Here is a 21,722-nt window from a genome sequence, read left to right as displayed (position 1 = left end):
TAAATGATTAATAACCTTTAAATGCACATTTCCACATATTATTTTGATACAATAATAGTTACTAAGTATGTTATTAATAGCTTTATTAACACATATTCTCACTGCAATACATGGTTGACTCAGGTGGGTATAAAACATTTAGTAGTTGTCAGTTATCTATTTTTGTGAGCTCATCTAAAGTGAGGACCATTTATGCCTCAAAACTTTTACAAAGCAGATTTAAAGGCACAAGATGCAAAAAAACACAAAATAAAATGAAAAATAAACCTCTGCAATGTCATAGAAAATTAAAAATTCCCGTACACCTACAGAAAACATAACTTAGCAGTAACATGAACATAAGATTTTTTTTTTTTATTGTTTGTCGAGTTTACAGTATTTGATTTTCTATTTCAGATAAGACTCTTCAGTTTGAAATGTAAAATTTATTTTGAAATTTATCCCACTTGGCACCTCTTTGTGACTCTTTGTGACTGTTTGCACTGAATTTTCACTCTGCTATAAAACTGAAACAAGAAAACCTTACTACAACAACAACAACAACAACAAAAAAATCTTGCATGTTTTCTTTATTTGTGTTGCTTAATTGGTTGACGTATATTAATTTTATTTATTTTTTATTTATATTTACATTCACATTTTTTACTTTGTTGCAGAGGTTTATTTTTTAATTTTATAAAAAGTGTACAGTTGGTACACTTCATATATATGTATATGTGTGTGTGTGTGTGTGTGTTCTGTACTAATCTATGTTGCTAGTTTCCTTTTTCTTTTTATAAGATAACTGAGCATTTAAATCTCCTTTGTAAAAGCTTTACGAGGTATAAACACTTTAAATGAGCTCACAAAAACAGTTAACTGACAACTACTAAATGTTTTATAACTATCTGAATCATGAATTTCAGTAGGAATGTGTTAATAAAGTATTTATAAACACACTATTACTATATTTCTAAATAATATGTATAAATGTACATTTAAGTAGTTCATTAATCTTTTACTTACACTTTCTAAATGATCTTATGAGCCACTGATGACAACTAAATAAATGATTTGTAAATAATGTAATACTTAATTTAGAAATGATAGATTGATCATTAATAAAGTATGAAAGTATAATTATTAAACACATTATAGATATGTTTAAAAAAAAAGAACAAAGCATTTACAGCTGCATTTATAAAATGATTACTACTGTCTATTAATGTAGAGATAATGATTTATAAATGATGAATAGTATGTAGTTATTATAAAGTGTTTTTAACCTTTTAACAAACGTTAAAAAAATAAATTCCGTGGGAAAAAGGGATCTGGCAACCCTACATCCAACACGAGCTTTATCCAAAGCGATTTAAATACTCCGTGATGCGTGAAAATGCTGTTGATGCGTAGACATTTTTAAACTTAAACATAACTTTGAACTGCTTTTCATTATTTATTTATTTATTTTACAATAAATATGTGTTACAAGGTCTTCTCAATATTATTAACACCTCTTGACTCCAGGTCAAATGGCCATTTCCCAAAAAACGTTCTAGCTGATGGCTGCATCATATATTAGAAACTGCTCAATGGAACTTTAAGACTAAAAAGATAATAAACCCCATTTATATTTTTCAAGTTTTATTAATATAGCACTTCCTGCAATATTTTTTCCCAAAGCAGCTTCACAGTGAAATTAATGTTTCACTAAGTTTAGTTTCAGAAATGAGTCATTTCAGATATAACAAAGTACATCAAAGCAGCTTTACAGAGAATGATACAGTGACAGTGAATTACATGTTACAGTAGTTTCAAATACAGCTTTAATGTGTATTTATGCCTCTCATGAGAAAGACTAAAATGACTGGCAAGAAATGGGCCCATATTCACGAAACATCTCAAGACTAAAAGCTGTATAGCCTGTAACTTGCCGATTTAGAAGAAAATCTTAAAAATAATGGGTGAATCCTCAATTTAGGACTCCTAAAATTTTTGCTCTAAGAGTATTTCACAAAGCGTTTTAAAACTATAACTAGCTCCTAAATCTGTGAAACATTAGGAGTAGTAAAGCGAACTAAGTCATTAAGACCAAATCACAGACTATCCTCCCTGCTCAAAAAAAATAAATAAATACAATCACAGAAATTCTACAAATAGTATTAAAAACATTACAAACCATCAACTTTAATGTTTCCTGTACTGTGTTTTGGGACACGTTCCATTAAGATTTAGTGGTTTTAACAAGCCACCAATAGAAGGCGACTGATTCCCAGTAGAGACAAACAGGCACCATTAAAGTTACCATTAAAACCAGTAAAATTTCCATTATAACTAGTAAAACCATTTAAAAAATGGTTTCCTGTAGTGTGTTTTGGGACACGCTCCATTAGGATTTAGTGGTTTTAACAAGCCACCAATACAAGCGACCGATTCCCAGTAGAGACAAACGGGCACCATTAAAGTTAGCATTAAAACTAGTAACATTTCCATTATAACCAGTAAAACCACTAAAAAATCTGTGATGGTTGCTATTGTTTTTTTTCCAGCAAGGCCAAAATGACTGTTGTTGCGAATCTGCCTTGGAACATAAACATTTTAGAAACACACTGCATTTATTTGCACACGTTTTCCCACGCATCTTTGTTGGTTTTGAAGGTTATCTCTACTCAAAATGTTCCTGATTATATCCTTGTTTTCATTAACAAGTTGGGCAAGAAGCTGTTCTTACATCCAGTTTTGTTTTCTTTTGTTTGCATGTCTTACTATCAGCCATGAATATTCTACTTAAAGGCTATTTATATGCATATCTGCTATCTGTTTACGAGAAGCACACATGTAAAAGGCTAACAATTAGTTGAACATGTTTAATTAGTGACACTTAGCCTGCATTTTAAAATCTTCATTTGAATGTGGTAACCTTTTTCATTTTTAAACCTTTATTTGAATATGAAATCACTGACCCCTCCCCTTTCAGCCAATCACTGTGTGCATAGTTAGTAAGCATGCTGACATCATCCACAGCAACAAAGTCAACCTCACTCTTATTCTTAGCTGAGACTTCTCTCTACTCCTTAGTTAAAGCTTTTCTCAGCAGCTTTGTGAATAGGTTTTAAGAGAAAACTCTTAGCTAAAACCTTTTAGTGCTTTAGGAGAACTCTTAGTGGTAAGATAAAATGTTTTGTGAATACGGGCCCAAAAGTGTATCAGGTGACAGTGGTGGAGAAAAAAAACAACCCTGGGAGAAACCAGACTGGGTATCTTCATTAATGAGTTCCATTAACACTGATCAACATTTGTCCTCCATATTATATGATCTCCATCAAAAGCGCATAGCATAGTTCTGTAAAAACAACCTTCTTGTTCACTCAAATGCTTCAGTAATGCTGCTCAGCACTTGATCTTAAATAGCCGAGAAGCCAAGAGGAAACCACTTCTCCTGGTCCAGAACTCTTTCTCCTAGAACCACATTTGTAGCAGCTACAAAAGTCTTCCTGCTCTTTACAGTCACCTCCAGCACGTGGCCATGAAGGTTTGGCACGTTCCTGTACTCAATCTGAAAAGAAATCAACAGGTCTGAGAGAAGAATGATGTACAAATGTGACACACACATCAATAACAAGCTGGTGTGATGGTAGAATTGCTAATAAAATGCATTTCCAAGAAACCTGAAGGACAAACAGAAATGGCTTTTCCCTTACCAGTTCATTGAATGTGGGATTGTCATTGCTGCGGACCACTTTAGTCTTCCTCTTTGTTTTGTCCTGTGGGTCGGGTCTTAGTCTTGTCACCACATAAGCATCCGGACATGAGCCGTTAGACAACCTCTGCCGTTAAACATCAGACACAATTCTACTTCAAAATAAGGGTTTACACTCATGCAACTGCAAAAATAAGTATTCTTATTTTAAATATTCTTCCAAGCAGAATATGGGGGATTTTAAGGGGGAAAAAAGACGTCAAAATTATTTTTAAATTAAGAACAATAATGGGTTGATAAAAATTACTCACAATATTTTTCAAATGCTTTATCATCACATACAACTTATAGTCTTTATAAGACAGGTAGAGCTGAATCTGTGGTCGGAGATTAGTGTCTGTTTCTGAAACAAATGAACAACATACATTTTCAGACAAAATCTAGCAGTATCTAGCAACCAAACACATGTCAGTGTTCAGAAAAATTTATATATAAAAAAAAATAAATAAACCACTAAGTGGTAACAGCAGTATGTTGTTTAACCATGCATAGCCATATGTCCTATTCATCATGTTTATGTTTTTGTCTGCTTGCCAGGACCATATAAACTTGTGTATCTTGTTTTAGAGCAGTTCAAATTTGGTGCTTTAAGTACAATTCTCTCATACTGACCACTGGATGTTCAACATGGCATCTCACGGCAAAGAACTCTGAGGATTTGAGAATTAGAATTGTAACTCTCCACAAAGATGGCCAAGGCTATTGGCCATTAGAAGTTCAGTAACACCCTGAAACCAGGTTACACTACAGTGGACAGGGTCATACAGAGGTTTTCCAAGATGGGACGGGCCTTGTAAGGGTTGATCAACGAAGTTAAGTACTCGTTCTGTGCGTCAGGTGCAAAACCTAGTTTCAAAAAACAGATGCATGAGTGCTGTCAGCATTGCTTTAAAGCTTGCATAAGTAGAAGGCAAGCTTATCAGTGCTTCGACCATACTCCGCACACTGCAACAAGTCTGTTTGCATAGGCGTCATCAAAGAAGGAAGCCTCATCTGAAGCTGGCTCACAAGAACGCTCGCAAACAGTTTGCTGAAGACAACCCGTCCAAGAGCACGAATTACTGGAACCATGTCCTGTGGTCTAATGAGACTAAGATAAACTTTTTTGGCTCAGATGGTGCCCAGCATGTGTGGCGAGCACCAAGAAAAGTGTCTTGCCTACAGTCAAGCATGGTGGTGGTAGCATCATGGTCTGGGGCTTTATGAGTGCTGCTGGTACTGGGGAGCTGCAGTTAATTGAAAGAAACGTGGATTCCATTATGTACTGTACATTCTGAAGCAGAACATGATGCCTTTCCTCCAGAAACAAGGCCGAACTGCAGTTTTCCAAATTGATAACGATCCCAAACACACCACCAAGAGGACAACTGCCTTGCTGAGGAAGCTAAAGGTGAAGGTGATGGGGTGGCCAAGTATGTCTCCAGACCTGAACCCTATTAAGCACCTGCGGGGCATCCTCAAGCGGAAGGCTGAGAAGTACCATGTGTCTAACGTCCAGCAGCTCCGTAAGGAGTGGAAGAGGATCCTGGCAACAACCTGTGCAGCTCTGATCAATTCCATGCCCAGGATGATTAAGGCAGTGCTAGATAACAATGGTGCTTACACAATATATTGGCATTTTGGAAAAGTTCATTTAGGGTGTACTCACTTTTGTTGTCAGCTATTTTGACAACAATAGTTGATGTTGAGTAATTTTCAGGGAACAATAAATATATACTGCTACACAAACTGCACACTGACTACTCTAAAATATATCCAAGTTTCATTTCTTTAGTATTGTCCCTTGAGAAGATATAGTAAAATGGTTGCTGAAATGTGAGAGGTGTACTCACTTTTGTGAGATACTGCATATGCAAAAACTAGTATCTAGTAACTAAAAGGTAGGGCACCGTTTCATTTCATTAAAATGATTTTAAGATAGCAGTGTAACCATTATACTCATTAAGAGTCCTCTGCAAACAAAGACACCTAACAATAAAATGTTGAATATTTCTCATTCATCACCAATTATTGTCCAGTAGTTGGGTTAAGAGTCTTTACCTGACTTGACAGTAGCATTTGGTCCGTCCAGAAACAGGCTACAGACATATTCGTTCTGTAAATGATATAATGACATATAAATGAAAGTGCTATGTAAAGTATTGGGAAGCATCACAGAAGTATCACTCACTCCTTTGCAGGGCCCTTCAAACAGCTCTTTCAGATACTTGTTTAACAGAGACATCTTTCTGCTCGGTGTAAATGACATGTTAAACCAGCTTGGAAACCTAGAATAGGATGAAAACCAGATCAGTCTTGCTCTCCTCTGCTGTGCAATAATAACAGTACATGAGCTAGACTCTTACTTTGGGAGTGTGGACTCGATGAAGTGCTTCTGCAGCCGCTTATGGACAATCTCAAACTGAGCAAAGCTCTTCTGGATGATGAGGTATCCATCCTCAATGGTCACCTTCAGCTCATACGTCTGACACAGACACAGTAGACATAAATGCTCAATCTCTAGGAATGCACTGCTGATATGTATGATTATACTAATATTTATTATTTTGCTTAAATGTATTTTATTAAGTGAAGTAAAAGTATATTTTCAAATACTATATAATTTTATGTACTTTTTGTAGTAGGAATACTAATATAAATGCACATAGGGTTGCAAAAAGGTGGAAAATTCCAGTGAATGTTGGAAACTTTCCAGGATTTTTTGGAATCTTTCAGGGATTTTTGGAAAGTTTCGGAAAATTTACCGAAAGTTTTCCACCCGTCCAACCCTAAATGCACATTATTAATCGTAAGCGTATGTGTTTAAATACTGTTTAGGACTAAATTAAGTATACTTTTAAATGTACTTCGAGTACACAACTAGTTGACATATGTTTTATTTTTTTTCTATTGCAAACATGTAAACTATACTACAAGTGAAATATATACTGTTAGTTTACTAGCTATATACTGTATGTCTAGCTGACCTTTTACAGCTGACCTTTTACACTTTTAAGTATACTCTCAGCAAACTACCAGTCTGTAATGTTTTCTTTAAGTGAACCTAACATAATACTTATAGATTACTCACACCGTAGAAGTGAAAATCAGCAAAATGTTTATCTGTTTCTGTATGGTTTTATGGCATTCTGTACAATGAATGATCAGGTTCAGTTCATGTACAATTTTCTCTGAGCCATTTCAACCAAATTACTTTTTACAGATTTAAACATATGTTTATCAGATTTTTTTCCTTAAAGAATATGTTTGGGGGGTTTCTGTCTACTTGCATATATAAGCCAAGCCTTTTGGGGTACAACAGCTTGTCACTGGAGCAGTACCCTTAAAAGGACTTCTTTGTCCTTTATACTCTCACCTTAATGTACTAATATGTACCTATTAGGGATAAAAAAGGTACAAAGATGTCCTTTTAAGTCCTACACGCTGTTGTACCCCAAAAGGTACATTTCTGGCCCATTCTTTTCTGTGTGTGGCAGTGTGTGAGAACAACCAAACTATAAATTCTAAAAATCCACCCAGTGTGTTTTTTAATCCCTTAAAATCATAACCCCTTTCTCAGACCAAACCATTCTCAGATTCTTGGCTGTGTAAGGGTAAAATGGGTGTTGTTTAATTTTAACTGAAGTATGTTACAGACTTTTTATTAAGACCCTAAATAATCATATCAACTTGTGCATCTTTGCAGGTTTTTGTGAGTAAAACTCACCACATCTTTGCCTTTCACTGTATATTTCTGGATCACAGCTTCCTGAATGTTGGTGTTAGAGGAGATCTGGCTCTTAGCATGTGCTTCTGAGCGTTTGATAGAGGAAATCTGCGACATGGTGTGGATGAGGAAGTTTAACTTGACTGGGAAACTCTCCATGCTCTCCTTAATTTTTCTGAAACAGAAAACACAAATCTACTACTTCACCACGAGTAGAATTTCTGTAAACACTCATAAAGAAGTGTGAGAAGCCATGTTTTATTTATTCACTTGTAACCATCTGTCTTATTGCAAATGACATTAAGGGCAGCAGAATAATATCTTGGCTGTTTGTTGACAGCCTCAGATTTGTCCAGTCTTTGTTATTTTGCATGGGAAAAATTGCTGTGTAAAAAGAGCAACATGAGCTATGCACATGAGTCTTACAGATACACATCTATTGAAACTGTAAAACATTGTTCTGCTTATTCTTAAAGGAACACTCCACTTTTTTTGGAAATAGGCTCATTCTCCAACTCCCCCCAAGTTAATAAGTTGAGTTTTACCATTTTGAAATCCACTCAGCTGTTTAGGAACTACACTCCCATTCAGGCGTAATAGTCAAGGAAGTTTGCTGCCGTAATAAGGCTGAAGCAGGAGCAGTAATACCACGTATTGCACATGTGCAAATGCTAAACTAGCTGGGAACTCATTTCTGATAATACTCCGCCTGCTTCGGCCATATTACGACAGCAAACTTCCTTGACTATTACGCCGGAATGGAAGTGTAGTTCCTAATCTTATCAGCCTAGAAACTCGCAGCTTTGCATTTCCACCGGTCTTAGTACACGATATAACTACAGAAGAGTCAAGTTTTAAATACAACAAATATGGAAACTCGTTGGTCATTTTTGAATGCGATGCTATTGGTCTAATGGGATTCAATGATCTATGCTAAGCTATGCTAAAAGTGATATCGCCAGAACAGGAGAACGGCTGAATGGATTTCAAAACGGTAAAAATCAACTTATTAACTCGGGGGGAGTTGGAGAATGAGCCTGTTTCCAAAAAAAGTGGAGTGTTCCTTTAAAGCCCTAAAAACTTGGACATTATCAAACAATTTTTAAAGGGGTCCTATTATGCTCTTTTACAATGTCTTTATTTTGTTTTTTGGGTGCACTAAAACATGCTCTCATGCTTGGTGGTTCGAAAAAAAAAACATAATTTTTCACATAATTTACATTATTACAATGGCTTTCTCCCCAGGCTGGCAGAAATGGCAGAATTAGTTCTGGATTCCACCTTCTGAAAAACCAAATGTATTGTGATTGGTTAGCAGTCCGGAGCAGTTCGCGGACACTTTAGTTAAAGCTAGCGTATATACGAGCCGACCTGCGGCTCGCTGAAGCATCCCAGAAGCGGCTGTCCATAATACATCGCTAAAGTTAGGCGAATCCCCCACCCGCCAACGAATTAAATTTCCGTAGGCGGGATTTATGTAGTGACATAATAGCGTCCAGAAAACAAACGCTGTAGTCCAAAGGAGTCGTTCATTGTAGTTCTTGAAAAGGAATTTTTAAAAAACTAAATATCTCCCTTTGGAGTGGACTTTGAGATTTGTAACTTTGTAGATGTTTTTTATAGACCTTTTTCCCGAGTAAACGATGAGCGCTGCCATTACGAATTCTAACGTCAGATTGAATGCTTTTCTGTTCCGGTTTCCATAGGAACCCATTCAAATAGCGTCCATCTATTTTTAATGTAGCTAACGTCCGCTGCTTCGTGTCGTCTACACGCTCATTAAAGTGATTCACTGACAAATGACGGTCATTGCGACATTGCCAAGTGATGGCGCTATGGAGCCATGTGCTTTTTAAAAACATTTTAATAGGTTTAACAGTAGTTTATTAGCTCGGAATATACCCTAATTTGACTAGAAACAATGCAGACCGGAAATGCAAAGCATTCTTTCAGTTAAGAGTCGGACTTACTTCCGTGTTCAGGAAAAACGTCTATGCCCAAACATACACACCACACACTGGTTAAAGTTCAAAAAGTGAAAAAGCATAATAGGACCCCTTTAAAATGCATTTCACAAAGGGATTGAACAGACATTCAACAAACAACATATTCAAAATGAAACACACAGACTATAATAAAACACGATAGATTAACCATTTGTTGGTCACATGAGTGACCAAAACACTGCTGATGTTTACCTAGTAAAATATGAAGTGGCTTCAAGCTCAGAGTCATGAGGCCTCAGTTTGTTGTGAACATACTGTAGGTCTTGGACGTTCTTCAATTCAGGCATACCGGCCGCTAGCATCTACAATCAGACACATGCATTGATGCAGAAAAACACATGAGAAAAAAAATGGTATCTTTTAAAAGTTAACACATTCTGTAAAGCTAAGTCAGTAAAATAAACAGAACAGATGGAGCTTTCGGCCTCACCAGCTGCAGCAAACTGAGAACTAGTACAGAGCGTCTGCGCAGACTGTTGTACGCTTCACAACACAGCTCAACAAACCGATGGAAGCGCTGTGGATTCTCCCCACCACCAGTGATGAAACGCTGCATCTCTGGCGTAAAGATGAAGGGCGTTCGATCTCTGTCCATTCACAAAGTAGATGTTCATATTAGAATGGTTTCATTTTCATTATGCATAGTGCCAAGAAAACAAAACTCTTGCCTCTTGATGCTACCGAACTTCTGAGCATTGCCCATGATCTTGCCGAAATCGATGTGGAACATATGGCCACTGTTTTTGATCATGATGTTGTCGTTGTGACGATCACATATGCCCAGAACGAACGTGGCGACACACCAGCCGGCACAAGAGTAAAGGAAGTTCATTACAGCCTAAAGGTCAGACGAGAGACAAACACATCTCTTACTGGCAATGTGGCCAAGATCAGACATCAGTGAAAAAGAAATGCGATGAAATATGCGAGTTACCTTCTCATAGTCCTCTTTGGTCTTGTTCCTCATATGAAACCATTTCTCTAAGGTGTCTTCCCTCAGTGCTCCAGACAGACCCCACTCCTGATGAATCTTTGCCAGAGTCACGGCGTCACACACCACTTCCACTAAACCTGAAACCAATCATTCATGACACCAGCTCTTACACTTATATATTTTCTCATCTTAAAATGAACTGTATGCATTAATGCATTAACTACAGTAAAGCAAAAGTGTTGCTTTCACAAAATTTTGACAGTTTTTATTTAATAAAAAGTAGGTTTTGGCAACAATGGAGTCGATTGCAAAAAATCTATTTCGTTCTTATAGCAAAAACAGAGCATGTCTTTGGATTGTGAGGGAAATGCATCTACATAGGGATAACATGCTAAGGCCTGGCTAAGCTAGATCTTCATTTTAAATACCATATCAGAGTCCACTAATTTATTCCTTTTAGTAGCATTTAATGGGGTCATTCATTGAGGAATCAAATTTGAATTGATCTTTTGCATCAGTAAGGCCATTGTACTATAAAAAGCATACTGCAAGTTCAATAACTTCCTTGTTAGTCCAACTTATCTACTATTTGAACAGAGGAGTTCAAAGTTCAGCTCCAGCCCTAATCAAACATGTAAAGCGGCTAACTAAGATCTTTGGGAACATGTGATCATTGGGCTGGAAATGAAGTCTGAAGGTAGATCTCTGTGAACAGGATTGAGCTCTTTTCATTCATGTTATCTCAGAAAACATGACCTAACAATTGTGTCTTTGTTTTATATTAAGATAATAGCTGACAGAACAACATCAGCCGGTCTTGCCTCTCATGATAGGAAAGTTTCGTCATCTCATGATATGACACACACAACACGTCATGATTCAGTACATTTGTAGACCTGCAAAACAATTAGTCGCGATTAATCGATTCAAAATAAAAGTTTATGTTTGCATACTATATGTGTGTACTGTGTATGTTTATTATGTATAGATAAATACACGTATGTATATATTTTAAAAATATTTGTATGTATTGTATGTATTTGTTTAAAAAAATATATGCAAACACTTGTATATCATTTATATATAAATATAAAAATTTTACATATAAATCTAATATTTTTTTCTTTATACATACATGTATGTGTGTGTATGTATTTATACACAATAAATATACAAAATACACACATATAGTATACAAATATAAACTTTTATTTTGAATCAATTGATCGCGACTAATCTTTTGCGGCTCTAGTGCATTGTGATGCATCACAATACATTAACTATATTATGTGAGAATCTGCAGAGTTTGATCTGATGTAGTCAGGTTTACAATTATTTAGACATCCAATTGAAGTTCAGGTAATTATACGATTGAGCAGCAAACAAATTACTGATACAATATGATAAGTAAAGGGTTGCGATATATCAATCTGATTATGGCTGCAGAAACCTGAAACCAGAAATCTTCCTGACAATCACGGGTGAGGCTGGTATCATTTCATCATCTGACTGACCTTGATCTCTGCCAGTAGAAATACATCTGTAAGTGACCATGCGCATGTCCAGTCCCTCCTGTCTCCATATGCGGTCCAGAACACGCACAATCTGCAGCACCAACATGTCCTGTCGTAGATTATCTCCGGTCTAAGCCAAAGCACAACAACAAGTCTTAAGATGAATGAGCACTGTCAAACAACAATACCTGTAACTCATGAAAGATCTTCATACTTTGCAGATGACGCTGTAGTTCTGGCCCAATGGGTCAGCGGTGATGAAAGATACTTCCATTGGTGCTGCATTTGAATTAAAAACCTTAAAAGCCTGAGAGATATGCATAGCGTTTCGTAAGATTTTCATGCAACCGTTAACAAACATTTTCATCACTAACAGTAGTAGATATAATCAGAAACTTCTTGAAAGTTTTTTAAAGTGACATCTATGCTCTATCATGAAAAATGTTCAGACATCAGCATCTTATGTGACACAACCATCTAGCAGTTCAGTAACAACTATACTCGTATGTCAAAAATGGGCTTAATTTTTAATTTATTGAATTTACCTCAATATTCACATCTTTGACCACAACCGCTGGATCTAATGGAAGCCTGCATGACAGTCCATCAGCAAAAAAGCTTGCAATCTTCCATCTCTCTCTGTTAAACACATCCTGTACAAAAATAACATTTTTAACCATTTAATTTCAGTAACAAAGCTAAAAAAATATATTTTTTACGTTGTTGGGTTTCTCTATTGCCCCAAGGCAAATGAGTTTTATGAGACCTTTCTCTTGGTTTTGTCAGCTGTACGGATGTTCTCCGCCACTTGAGTGAGAAGATCCACTAATCTGCTCTCACGCTGAAGTTCGTTTCTCAGAGCCCGACCACAGCAGTGCTTCAGCGCTGACAGAACCTTGTTCATCCAACTCTTATAGAGCCAGTCATCCAGAGCATCCACGAGAAACCTACACGCACACGCACACACACACACACACACAGGTTCATCAGTCCATGCAGCCTACACACATATCCAATTTACAATCAAGGAAAGGAAAGGAAAGGAAAGGAAAGGAAAGGAAAGGAAAGGAAAGGAAAGGAAAGGAAAGGAGGTGAAGTGAGGCCAAGTATGGTGACCCATACTAGGAATTTGTGCTCTGCATTTAACCCATCCAAGTGCCGTGGCCTAATGGCTGCATTTGCCATTTCGAATTGAATTCCTATTGAAACCGTTGGCGTTCTTCTTCTTCTTCTTCCGTTTCTGCTCGTGAGTCTATGGCAGCCCATAGAACTGCTTGCGGGAAAGTTGTGAAATTTGGCACACTAATAGAGGACAATCTGATCTGTCGCCATAGCAAATTTGGAGTCTCTAACTCAAACTCTCTAGCACCACCACTTGTCCAAAGTTTCACTCATGTTTATACTTTTGAACCGTAACTCACAAAATCTAAATTCTAAAATCATAAGGTTTTTTTTTTTCTTCCATTTTGAACTCGTCCTAGACAGTTTGTCTGGTTTTCACCAAAATTGGCTCAGATCATCTTCAGACCTTGCTGGCTAAAAGTTAAGGAATTCAAGTTGATTAGTCAAACCGTTTTCAAAGTACATGCAAACGAATTCTACGAAAAGCATGCAAAAATGGATGTAAGGCTATATCTCCGCAACAGTTGTGTATTGAGTTCAAATTTGGTGTGTGTTATAACCAGCGTAACCTTAGGCTACCTGCAGTGTTTTGGCACAGTGCCACCTACTGGTCAGGAGATATGAAAAATGGCTCTTTTTGCTTATAACTTCTCGATGGTTTGGCCATAAATCTCATTAGATTCGGAAGGGCATGCCGAGTCGAACCAAGTAATGCAATCTAGTAACTGTAGATTGCATTAGCCTATTGCAATGATACTGCCTTTGGTCATGCTGACAACATAGATACCAATTATACCAGAGTTGGCCAAAATTCCTGCCCGCCATATTGATTTATGTTGAAAACTGATTTTCACCAAAATCAGGTCAGATCATCCTCAGGCTGTGCTGACAAAAAGTTATGGATTTCATGTTGATAGATGAAACCGTTTCCGTACAGCGCCACAACAAATTTTAGGCTTGATGCCAAAATGACTCTGAGGCTTTATCTCTGCAAAGCTTTGACATAATGACACCAAACTTTGTGTGTGCCTTTGTCCCCTCACACTAAACACACCACGTCGATTTGATAACAGCGCCACCTGTTGGTCAAAAGTGATAAGCCATTAAATCATATTACTAGCAATTCTACATTATTTTTCTGTCATTTTGAGTAAAATCATCTTAAAATGGCTTTCTTTTACTTATTGTTGCAGTTGGTCTGGTGCTCCATGCCATGCTTAGCTCCTCATTTTCCCTTTGGTGTGCTTGGCCCCATAATTTCTGCTTGCAGCTATATTGTTTCTATTGTTGTTGATTCCACACTCATTCCACTTCATTACAATAACTCCATGCTAATGTGAAGCATATTTAATGTATATATTTCCATACCAGTACAGCTGCTGAGCAATACGGATGCAGCACAAAGATCTTGAGAGCAGAAGCTTCATCAAAGGCCCATCAATGTCCCACTCCATCTTCAGAGCCTGAAGAAGAGTTCAAGCATCAGACATAGAAAGTTTAGTTACTTTCAGCATTATAATGCTCAAATGACATTCAGTGATCATCAGGAGTCTTAGCGTGTGTCTAGTGTGTGCTGGCAATGTTTGTCTCACCTGCACCAGCTGTGGCAGAAACTCTTCCAGCTCACTGTCACACATCTGCTGAAAACGCTGCACAGCCACTGAACGGACATACTGGTCATGAAACCTGAAAGGCGAACACATCCGCTTCCCATTAATTCACATATATGACTAAGTGTCTAATTCATTTCAGTAGGATAGCAGAAATGTAGTAAAAGCTGTTTGCAGTAGTATATTCAGACTCTGAGTTTGATAAAGCCCAAGAAAACAACACCACATTTACTGTATCCATAAGGCCACGGTTAACATCATTATTCACAGTGATAATGATCAAAAAAACATATCACAATATTTTTCCATTATTTGTAACTACAAGATAAAACATGACATGTTTTTATGGAAACATTTTTCCTATCTGAACTATGCATTTTAATAAAATATCTTTATTAATAAATAATTACTAAAAATATCAGTCTTTGAGGCTTTTCCCCTTTATTTGAGCATGACTGAACATGATGACTGAGCTCCATAACCTAATTTGTCCAGTTTTATATTTTCATGACATAATAAAAACCTTTTTGGTGACTATAATATGATATAAATGAAACCTGAAATGTCTATGAACAAGCAAAATAAATGACCTGTCAGAAGTGAAGCTACACCAAACAATGTCCAGAGCTCACCAACAAACACCAGTTACCAGATTGAAATAAGATTTTGTTGGCAGATAAAAACAGAATAGAGAATATAAAGAAAACAAATGTTATAAAATCCAGAGAGTAAATTGGCAAAAAAAAAACTGTTAATCTTTTAATTCCAAACACAAGAGTGCATAAAAACACACTAAAGCCGCTGAAGCCATAAACTCAATCCGCATGGGAATAAGTGACACTATCTGAAAAACAAATCACTCCTTGTTCATGTCCAAAAATACTGCTGACAGAATGCCACTCCACAAAATATTGAACATTTTCAGATTAATAATGTTTTTATAATTATAATAAAATTAACACTTGCACAAATTACATTATTCATGACTTAATAGAAATACTGATGTTGTACTGTATATAGAGATGATCATACTCATCACTTAGGAGGAACAAGGCTTCCTCAGCACTCAAGGGACTCCAGCTCTCCAAGATGAAGTATATTTCCGGTAGGTTGTGCGGTCTCCACTGTGGTGCACTGCCCAAAACCAGATGCAGGTACGAGTTTCTCTGGCTGCAGGTGTGCCGCTTGCTCCACAGGAAGGCCTTTTCATTGTCAGTCATTCTGCGGAACGTTTATCAGAGAAAGTGACATTAATGTCCACATCAACAACTATGTCTGTATTGCTCATGAGTGTTTTAATCTTTTACTGACAGTGACAGGCAGTGTTTCTGACACACTTCTGTTATTCGCTTCTGCAGCTCTTCACACGGTGCCAACTCGAGGACTGAGTCATGGTGAGCTGCCACCCGCTCATACTGCCACTGCTCAGACTCTGAGAAATCAACCTGTGGAGAAAAATCTATTTGAAAGAGGTTTCATCAATTAACTAATGCTTAAGATTAACTTCATACTTCAGATCTAACAAAACAAAGAAATGTAGAAAAAAAAAAGGGGAGGAATATGACCTGCACATGCATCGCCCATTAGAAAGAAAATATAATAAATCACGTTTGTTTCCAGAGAGTGTAAAACCAAGTATGTGTCTGTAAATGAAGCATTCACCTGTAAAATGACACCAGTGGGCTGCCGATGGCCGTCAGTCAGTGCTGGAGATGGAGGACAAATAGGAGGCACCTGTGTGGACATGCTGAGCAGAACTGTGCCATGAACTAGAGTCCTGCAACAGCACAGCATAAAATCCGTCAATCAAAGCACCAAAGAAACATTGCTGTAAGCATATCCACTGCATTTTAAGGTCCAAAACACTTATCAATGTAGGCAGACTCTTGCCATTTGGAAAAACACAATTAAAAAGATAGTTCACCCAAAAATGAAAATCATGAATGTAAAAATTTAAATAATTATATAAATACTGTTCAGTTTTTTGCACAGACTGATCGTTTTGTGTCTTAAGACCTCAATGTATTGTCACGAGCCACAGGCTTAATTTGGTTGTCTGTGTATGTTTTTTTTTTACTCTTAAAGATTTGGTGACCTTATATGACTGACAGACTGCAACGGTTTGAGTAAAAATCTTCATTTGTGTTCTACTGAAGAAACAAAGTCACCTAAATCTTGGATGCCCTGGGGGTAAGCAGATAAAAATCTAATTTTTGGGTGAACTATCCCTTTAATAATGCATAAGAATACGCTGCACTGGTTTTCTTTCTAGTCAACTACTGGCAAAGCGACAGTTTAAAGACTAAATATTCGCTAACGAACAAAATATTTTGAGAAATGTTTTTTTTTTTTTTTTTGTCCATGTTGTTTGGTTCCCAACATTTTTTTTTTAAACATTAAAACATCCCTTTTAAACTGGTTTGATGAGGTGAGTGGCAACCTGTTGTTAAAAAGTGGAAGAACCGCCCAGCATAGGAGCTCAGGGTTTTTGGCTTGTTTTGAGCCCAGCAGATGAAAAGACAACATTGATTCATAAGGTAGCTCCTTTAGTGGAACAGGAAACACCAATCTGAAACACACAAGAACATCAGGGGAAAAATATATATTTGACTAGCACTTAATCCCATGTTTCACAGCTATATACAGCACATTGACTACAACAGAATTGAGTCTCCATAGAGTTTACAGTGTGCGAGCTTTATTCTGTCATTTTATTTATCCTAGCCCATTTTGACTACAATGAGTGAAGGTATTCATTAATGAAATCTCTCTCTGTTATCTATTAACCTGTTTACTTGCACCATTTGAACTCAACCCCAAGAAATGGAATACCCTTATTAAAATGCATGAAGCCTTTGAACTACAAGCACACAGATGTGGCCTTTAAGAATGTAAATGTTTATCATGCAGTAGCACGTAATTCATCACGCGTGAGTAGGCTATGCAGTTGTAGATGAAGTAGTTCTTACAGACGGTTGCACTGGATCTTGCAGTGGAGTTGTAGTGACGTGCTGATGTTTTCAGACAGCACAGGTTCAGTCAGATTCCTGCCGCAGTACATGAGCGAGCAGCTCACACTGAAGTGATCATAACTGTACACACACACACACACACACACACACACACACACACACACACACACACACACACACACACACACACACACACACACACACACACACACACACACCATGATGCATATTCTTTATCTTATTCATTACAGGAACAATTTACACAAAATTTTCTCACTGTTATGTGGAACACAAATTGAGATTTTTTAAAATTCAAGTTGTTCTTTATTGAAAATGTTCCACTGCATCTCTCAACTCTCATTTGTGCCTGTGCACATTTAAATGTGGACTTTACATCAGTACCTCCAAACCCACGTCTAAAAACTGATATATAGGACTGTTTTAAACTGAACACAAGCACAGATTAGATTTAAGAGCTATGGAAGATGGTCACTACACAGCTTGGGTTTGTTCCAGACTGGGTTTATCTGTTGTGACGTCACAGGTATGTTAAACATCCCGTAGTACCTGTTTATCCAGTCTGGCAGCAGTCCATAGAGGCATGTCAGGTTGACCTGCAGCATGCAGGTGTTGCACTTGATGTCTGTTGCAGGTGGATTCGGATGCTCCTCCTGTCCTCTGAAGTCCAAATCAAAGTTTGCGAAGAAAATGCGGAGCAGCTTCAGCAGAGCGTGATGGAGCATGAGTACAGCTGAAACATGCAAACTTTACACTTACAATGCGTGCAAATCACTGGACAAACTACACTGCCCTTATAGATCAAACAGATTCCATGTGTCCCAAGCTTCTACTGAAACAGAACAGACTTACAAAAACAATCTGTGTGAAATGAATGACTTCACTTTAGTATAACGACTCACCAGTTTCACAGTCAAACATTTCGGCTGGAGTCTAGGAAAAAGAACATTATATTTAATAATTACGTGAAATTAAATTACTCATTAAACACACATTTAAAAACAGATGAAGTGTGCGGCCAGGCTGTACCAGTGTGACTGTAACGAAGCGCTGGAGCTGCCCGATGGCCTCCTCAAGATCTAGTGTAGTCACCCCACACAGCTGCTCACACACAGCATGAATGCTTTCCACAACCTCGCTCACACTGACACCACACTGACATATCAAATACAAACCCTTTCAGTCAGTCATTACATTTATTATGTCTTATGGAGTTTACCATGAATCAACTGCCGAAGCCATGCGATGACATGCAGATCATTAAAAATAAACTCTAATACAGGTAAAAGGTTCACAAGTACAAGCATTTCAGTCATGCAAGTGGATTTCTTTCTTTCAGATTAATTTCAGTGAAACACAAACCCTGCTTCTTAAGAACTTGTTTACTTCCTGAGTGTAGCTACTCAATTTCTCCTGCAGACATGACCTAAGAGAACAAATGAGATTCAATATGTTGGCACTTGACTGTAAACAAAAACTTCAAGTACACAAAACCATGTGAAATAAGACATTACTCGGGCAAAATTCAATTTAAAATAACGTAACATATAAAAAGTGGCAATTAATTTTTGTGCATTTCCTATATCCACGTACAAAATTCTGAGCAAAACGAAAGTTCAAATTAAAAATGTAACTTGAATTTGTCAGTTCCTATTCTATTTTTTTATTTTTTATTTAAATGCATTAATGTGGAAAATTTCAATTAAAATTTATATATTTTCCTTTACAAATTAATAAATGTGATTTTTTTTTGTTAATTAACATTTTGTGATTCAGCTAAATTCAATGTGGATTAGGAAATGCAGTTAGCAGATTAGATTTATGTTCCTACCTGCCAATCACGACATCATAGCTAACACACAACCAGTTTTAATTTTGCGAATCATAACACATCCAAAGTAAAAATTAAATGCGGCAAACATTGCACACATAGGTATAGGGAATGTAATGAAATTTTGTCAGCCTTATTCTTCCATAGTACATAAGTAAGCAAACCTTATCGTGTTGAATGCATCTGAAGCAAGGACTTGATTAAAAGGAAATATCTGCCTGTTGTCCTCCTCCTACAGAAACATGCAATCTGATAACAATATGACCTTCTTCAAATGAGAAACTGTATCAGACATCTGAGCCACTGTAATTAAATGTCATACATCTCTTGTCAGTGTTTTGTCAACGGTGTCCTTGAGCACCATTCTCACTGGAACATCCGAAGCAAACTTCTGATACACCTGTATGCGTTCATACAATCCCAAGATTTCATCACTGGACAAGGAAAAACAAACCATTCAAAACAACATTAATATCTAAATGGCACTTCAGCAGCAACAGAGAGTGAGATTATTTCCATTACTGTTAAGCAAAAACAAGAACATCTAATCCACTACTGGCAACATGCATGTAAAATATGACAGATGAAATTACCTTCTGAGATACTCGTCTGAGTCGCAGAATTTCATTAGGTATTGTCCACTGACAGTGTCAAAATGATCTAGAGCCACCAAAACTGCCTCCATCACCTCCTGGGCTGTGCTATTTACTAAGAAAGTAATGTGAAAGTGCTAAAGTGTCCTAAAAGCTTAAACCTGATGTAAAATTGAGTATATAATCTGCAATACTTACATCTGCTTCTGTATGGTAGTTCCACGGGCAGCCATGGCACAAACACATTGAAGATAATTTCAGCGGACTCCAGGAGCGACACATGCACAGGGGCCACACGGCCCCACACCACTCTTAAGTTAAACTCATCATTACTGAGCCCATATTCTGATAGCAGTCTGTCAGAAGATAGCATGTAAATAAGAATGCCAGTGACATATAAGTACATGTGCATGCATGTGCTACATGAAAATAGCCGTGTTTACTAGATACCATTATTTACAGCAGGGGTGCCCAACCCTGTTCCTGGAGATCTACCTTCCTGCAAAGTTTAGTTCCAGCCCTGACCAAAGACACCTGTCTGTAATTATCAAGTGCTCCTTTAGATCCCAATTAGCTGGTTCAGTTGTGTTTAATCAGGGTTTGAGCTGAACTCTGCAAGAAGGTAGATCTCCAGGAACAGCGTTGGGCTCCCGATTTACAATATTAAATCTACAAGGGAATTCAGTACATCTGGATGAAATTCAACAACCATAGAGGCACATTAATACGATGAAAAAAGAATGATGCTTACTGAGATGTTGCCATGCACAGCGATGCAGTTCTGCTGTTACTGCCTTGCGGTGAATCAATTAAATCGATTTTCCAAATGTCCTGCAAAAATACATACACCAACAATGTCAAATTCATAATCCAGAAGGTAAAATACAGAATGATCAAAAGTGCACCATCCACGGGCTGAATTACCCAAGGACCCAACAACTTTTCCAAAGTGCTTAATCATAATTATATATTAACTGCATTCATTCTATAGCTTAAACTAGTGCTATGAACCATCTTTTTTCTGGTATATTGCCTTTAAATCCTTCAGCCTTCAAGCTTTAAGTGTCATGGCTTTGCCATCAATGAGCATCACCGTACCATGGTCACACCGTCACAGGACTTGTTTGCAATGGGATACATCAACTCTGGACGGCATAGTGGAGCTGATCCAACAGGTGTCCCAGCTGTTTCCTCATTCTTCATTTCCCCATTCACCTGCTCTTGATTCCTCTGATCAGCTGCTGAATCAGAAAGGGCTGTGTATAAATTCAAATAATCCTGCTCTGAGAAGAAAGGAACGTCCCATTCATGAAACACACAATCCTCAGGTCTTCCATCAGAATTTTGACATCGATCCATTCGATCTCAGAGCCAGTCTGCATGTAACGTTAAAGCACACAGTCTGGACGGATATGAGGAGCTGCAGATCTCTCAAACAATTTAAAATAAGTCCGGGTTTATGTTAATGCTGACTGGCCGGTGATAAATATTTGATCATCTGTTAAAAGAGAAAAATAGTTTAATAAAAGTTTGAGCAGATTTTACTTTCGCTCTCTTACCGCAGCGGATCTTGAATTGAATCGAGTGAGATCAGTCTGATGCGGAATAAAACATTAAAACATTAAACTATTTATTAAAGTGAATCCAACAGCTTACCCTCAGGTATTTTCAGCGCGA

General features: G+C 37.3%; 1 protein-coding gene across 1 annotated transcript; it reads right to left on the bottom strand.

Moving 5' to 3' along the window:
- Positions 1–1,514: 1,514 nt before the first annotated feature.
- pik3c2g (phosphatidylinositol-4-phosphate 3-kinase catalytic subunit type 2 gamma) lies at positions 1,515–21,535 on the bottom strand. Its single transcript, XM_073850569.1, has 32 exons — positions 21,144–21,535; positions 20,797–20,876; positions 20,244–20,401; positions 20,046–20,160; positions 19,775–19,886; positions 19,617–19,684; positions 18,984–19,047; positions 18,651–18,776; positions 18,524–18,554; positions 18,171–18,354; positions 17,601–17,723; positions 17,072–17,200; positions 16,294–16,408; positions 15,943–16,076; positions 15,664–15,852; positions 14,614–14,707; positions 14,390–14,484; positions 12,666–12,846; positions 12,445–12,552; positions 12,114–12,206; positions 11,900–12,029; positions 10,386–10,522; positions 10,120–10,289; positions 9,882–10,038; positions 9,644–9,753; positions 7,446–7,620; positions 6,085–6,203; positions 5,910–6,006; positions 5,780–5,834; positions 3,991–4,082; positions 3,681–3,806; positions 1,515–3,535 (listed from the first exon to the last, which is right to left on the bottom strand). The coding sequence occupies exons 1-32, from the start codon at positions 21,402–21,404 to the stop codon at positions 3,383–3,385; spliced, it is 3,981 nt and encodes a 1,326-aa protein (XP_073706670.1). The 5' UTR covers positions 21,405–21,535; the 3' UTR covers positions 1,515–3,382.
- Positions 21,536–21,722: the final 187 nt, after the last annotated feature.

Source organism: Garra rufa, chromosome 11 (genome assembly GCF_049309525.1).
Source record: "Garra rufa chromosome 11, GarRuf1.0, whole genome shotgun sequence".
Taxonomy (NCBI): Eukaryota; Metazoa; Chordata; class Actinopteri; order Cypriniformes; family Cyprinidae; genus Garra; species Garra rufa.
This window is presented reverse-complemented; position numbering and strand designations above follow the sequence as displayed.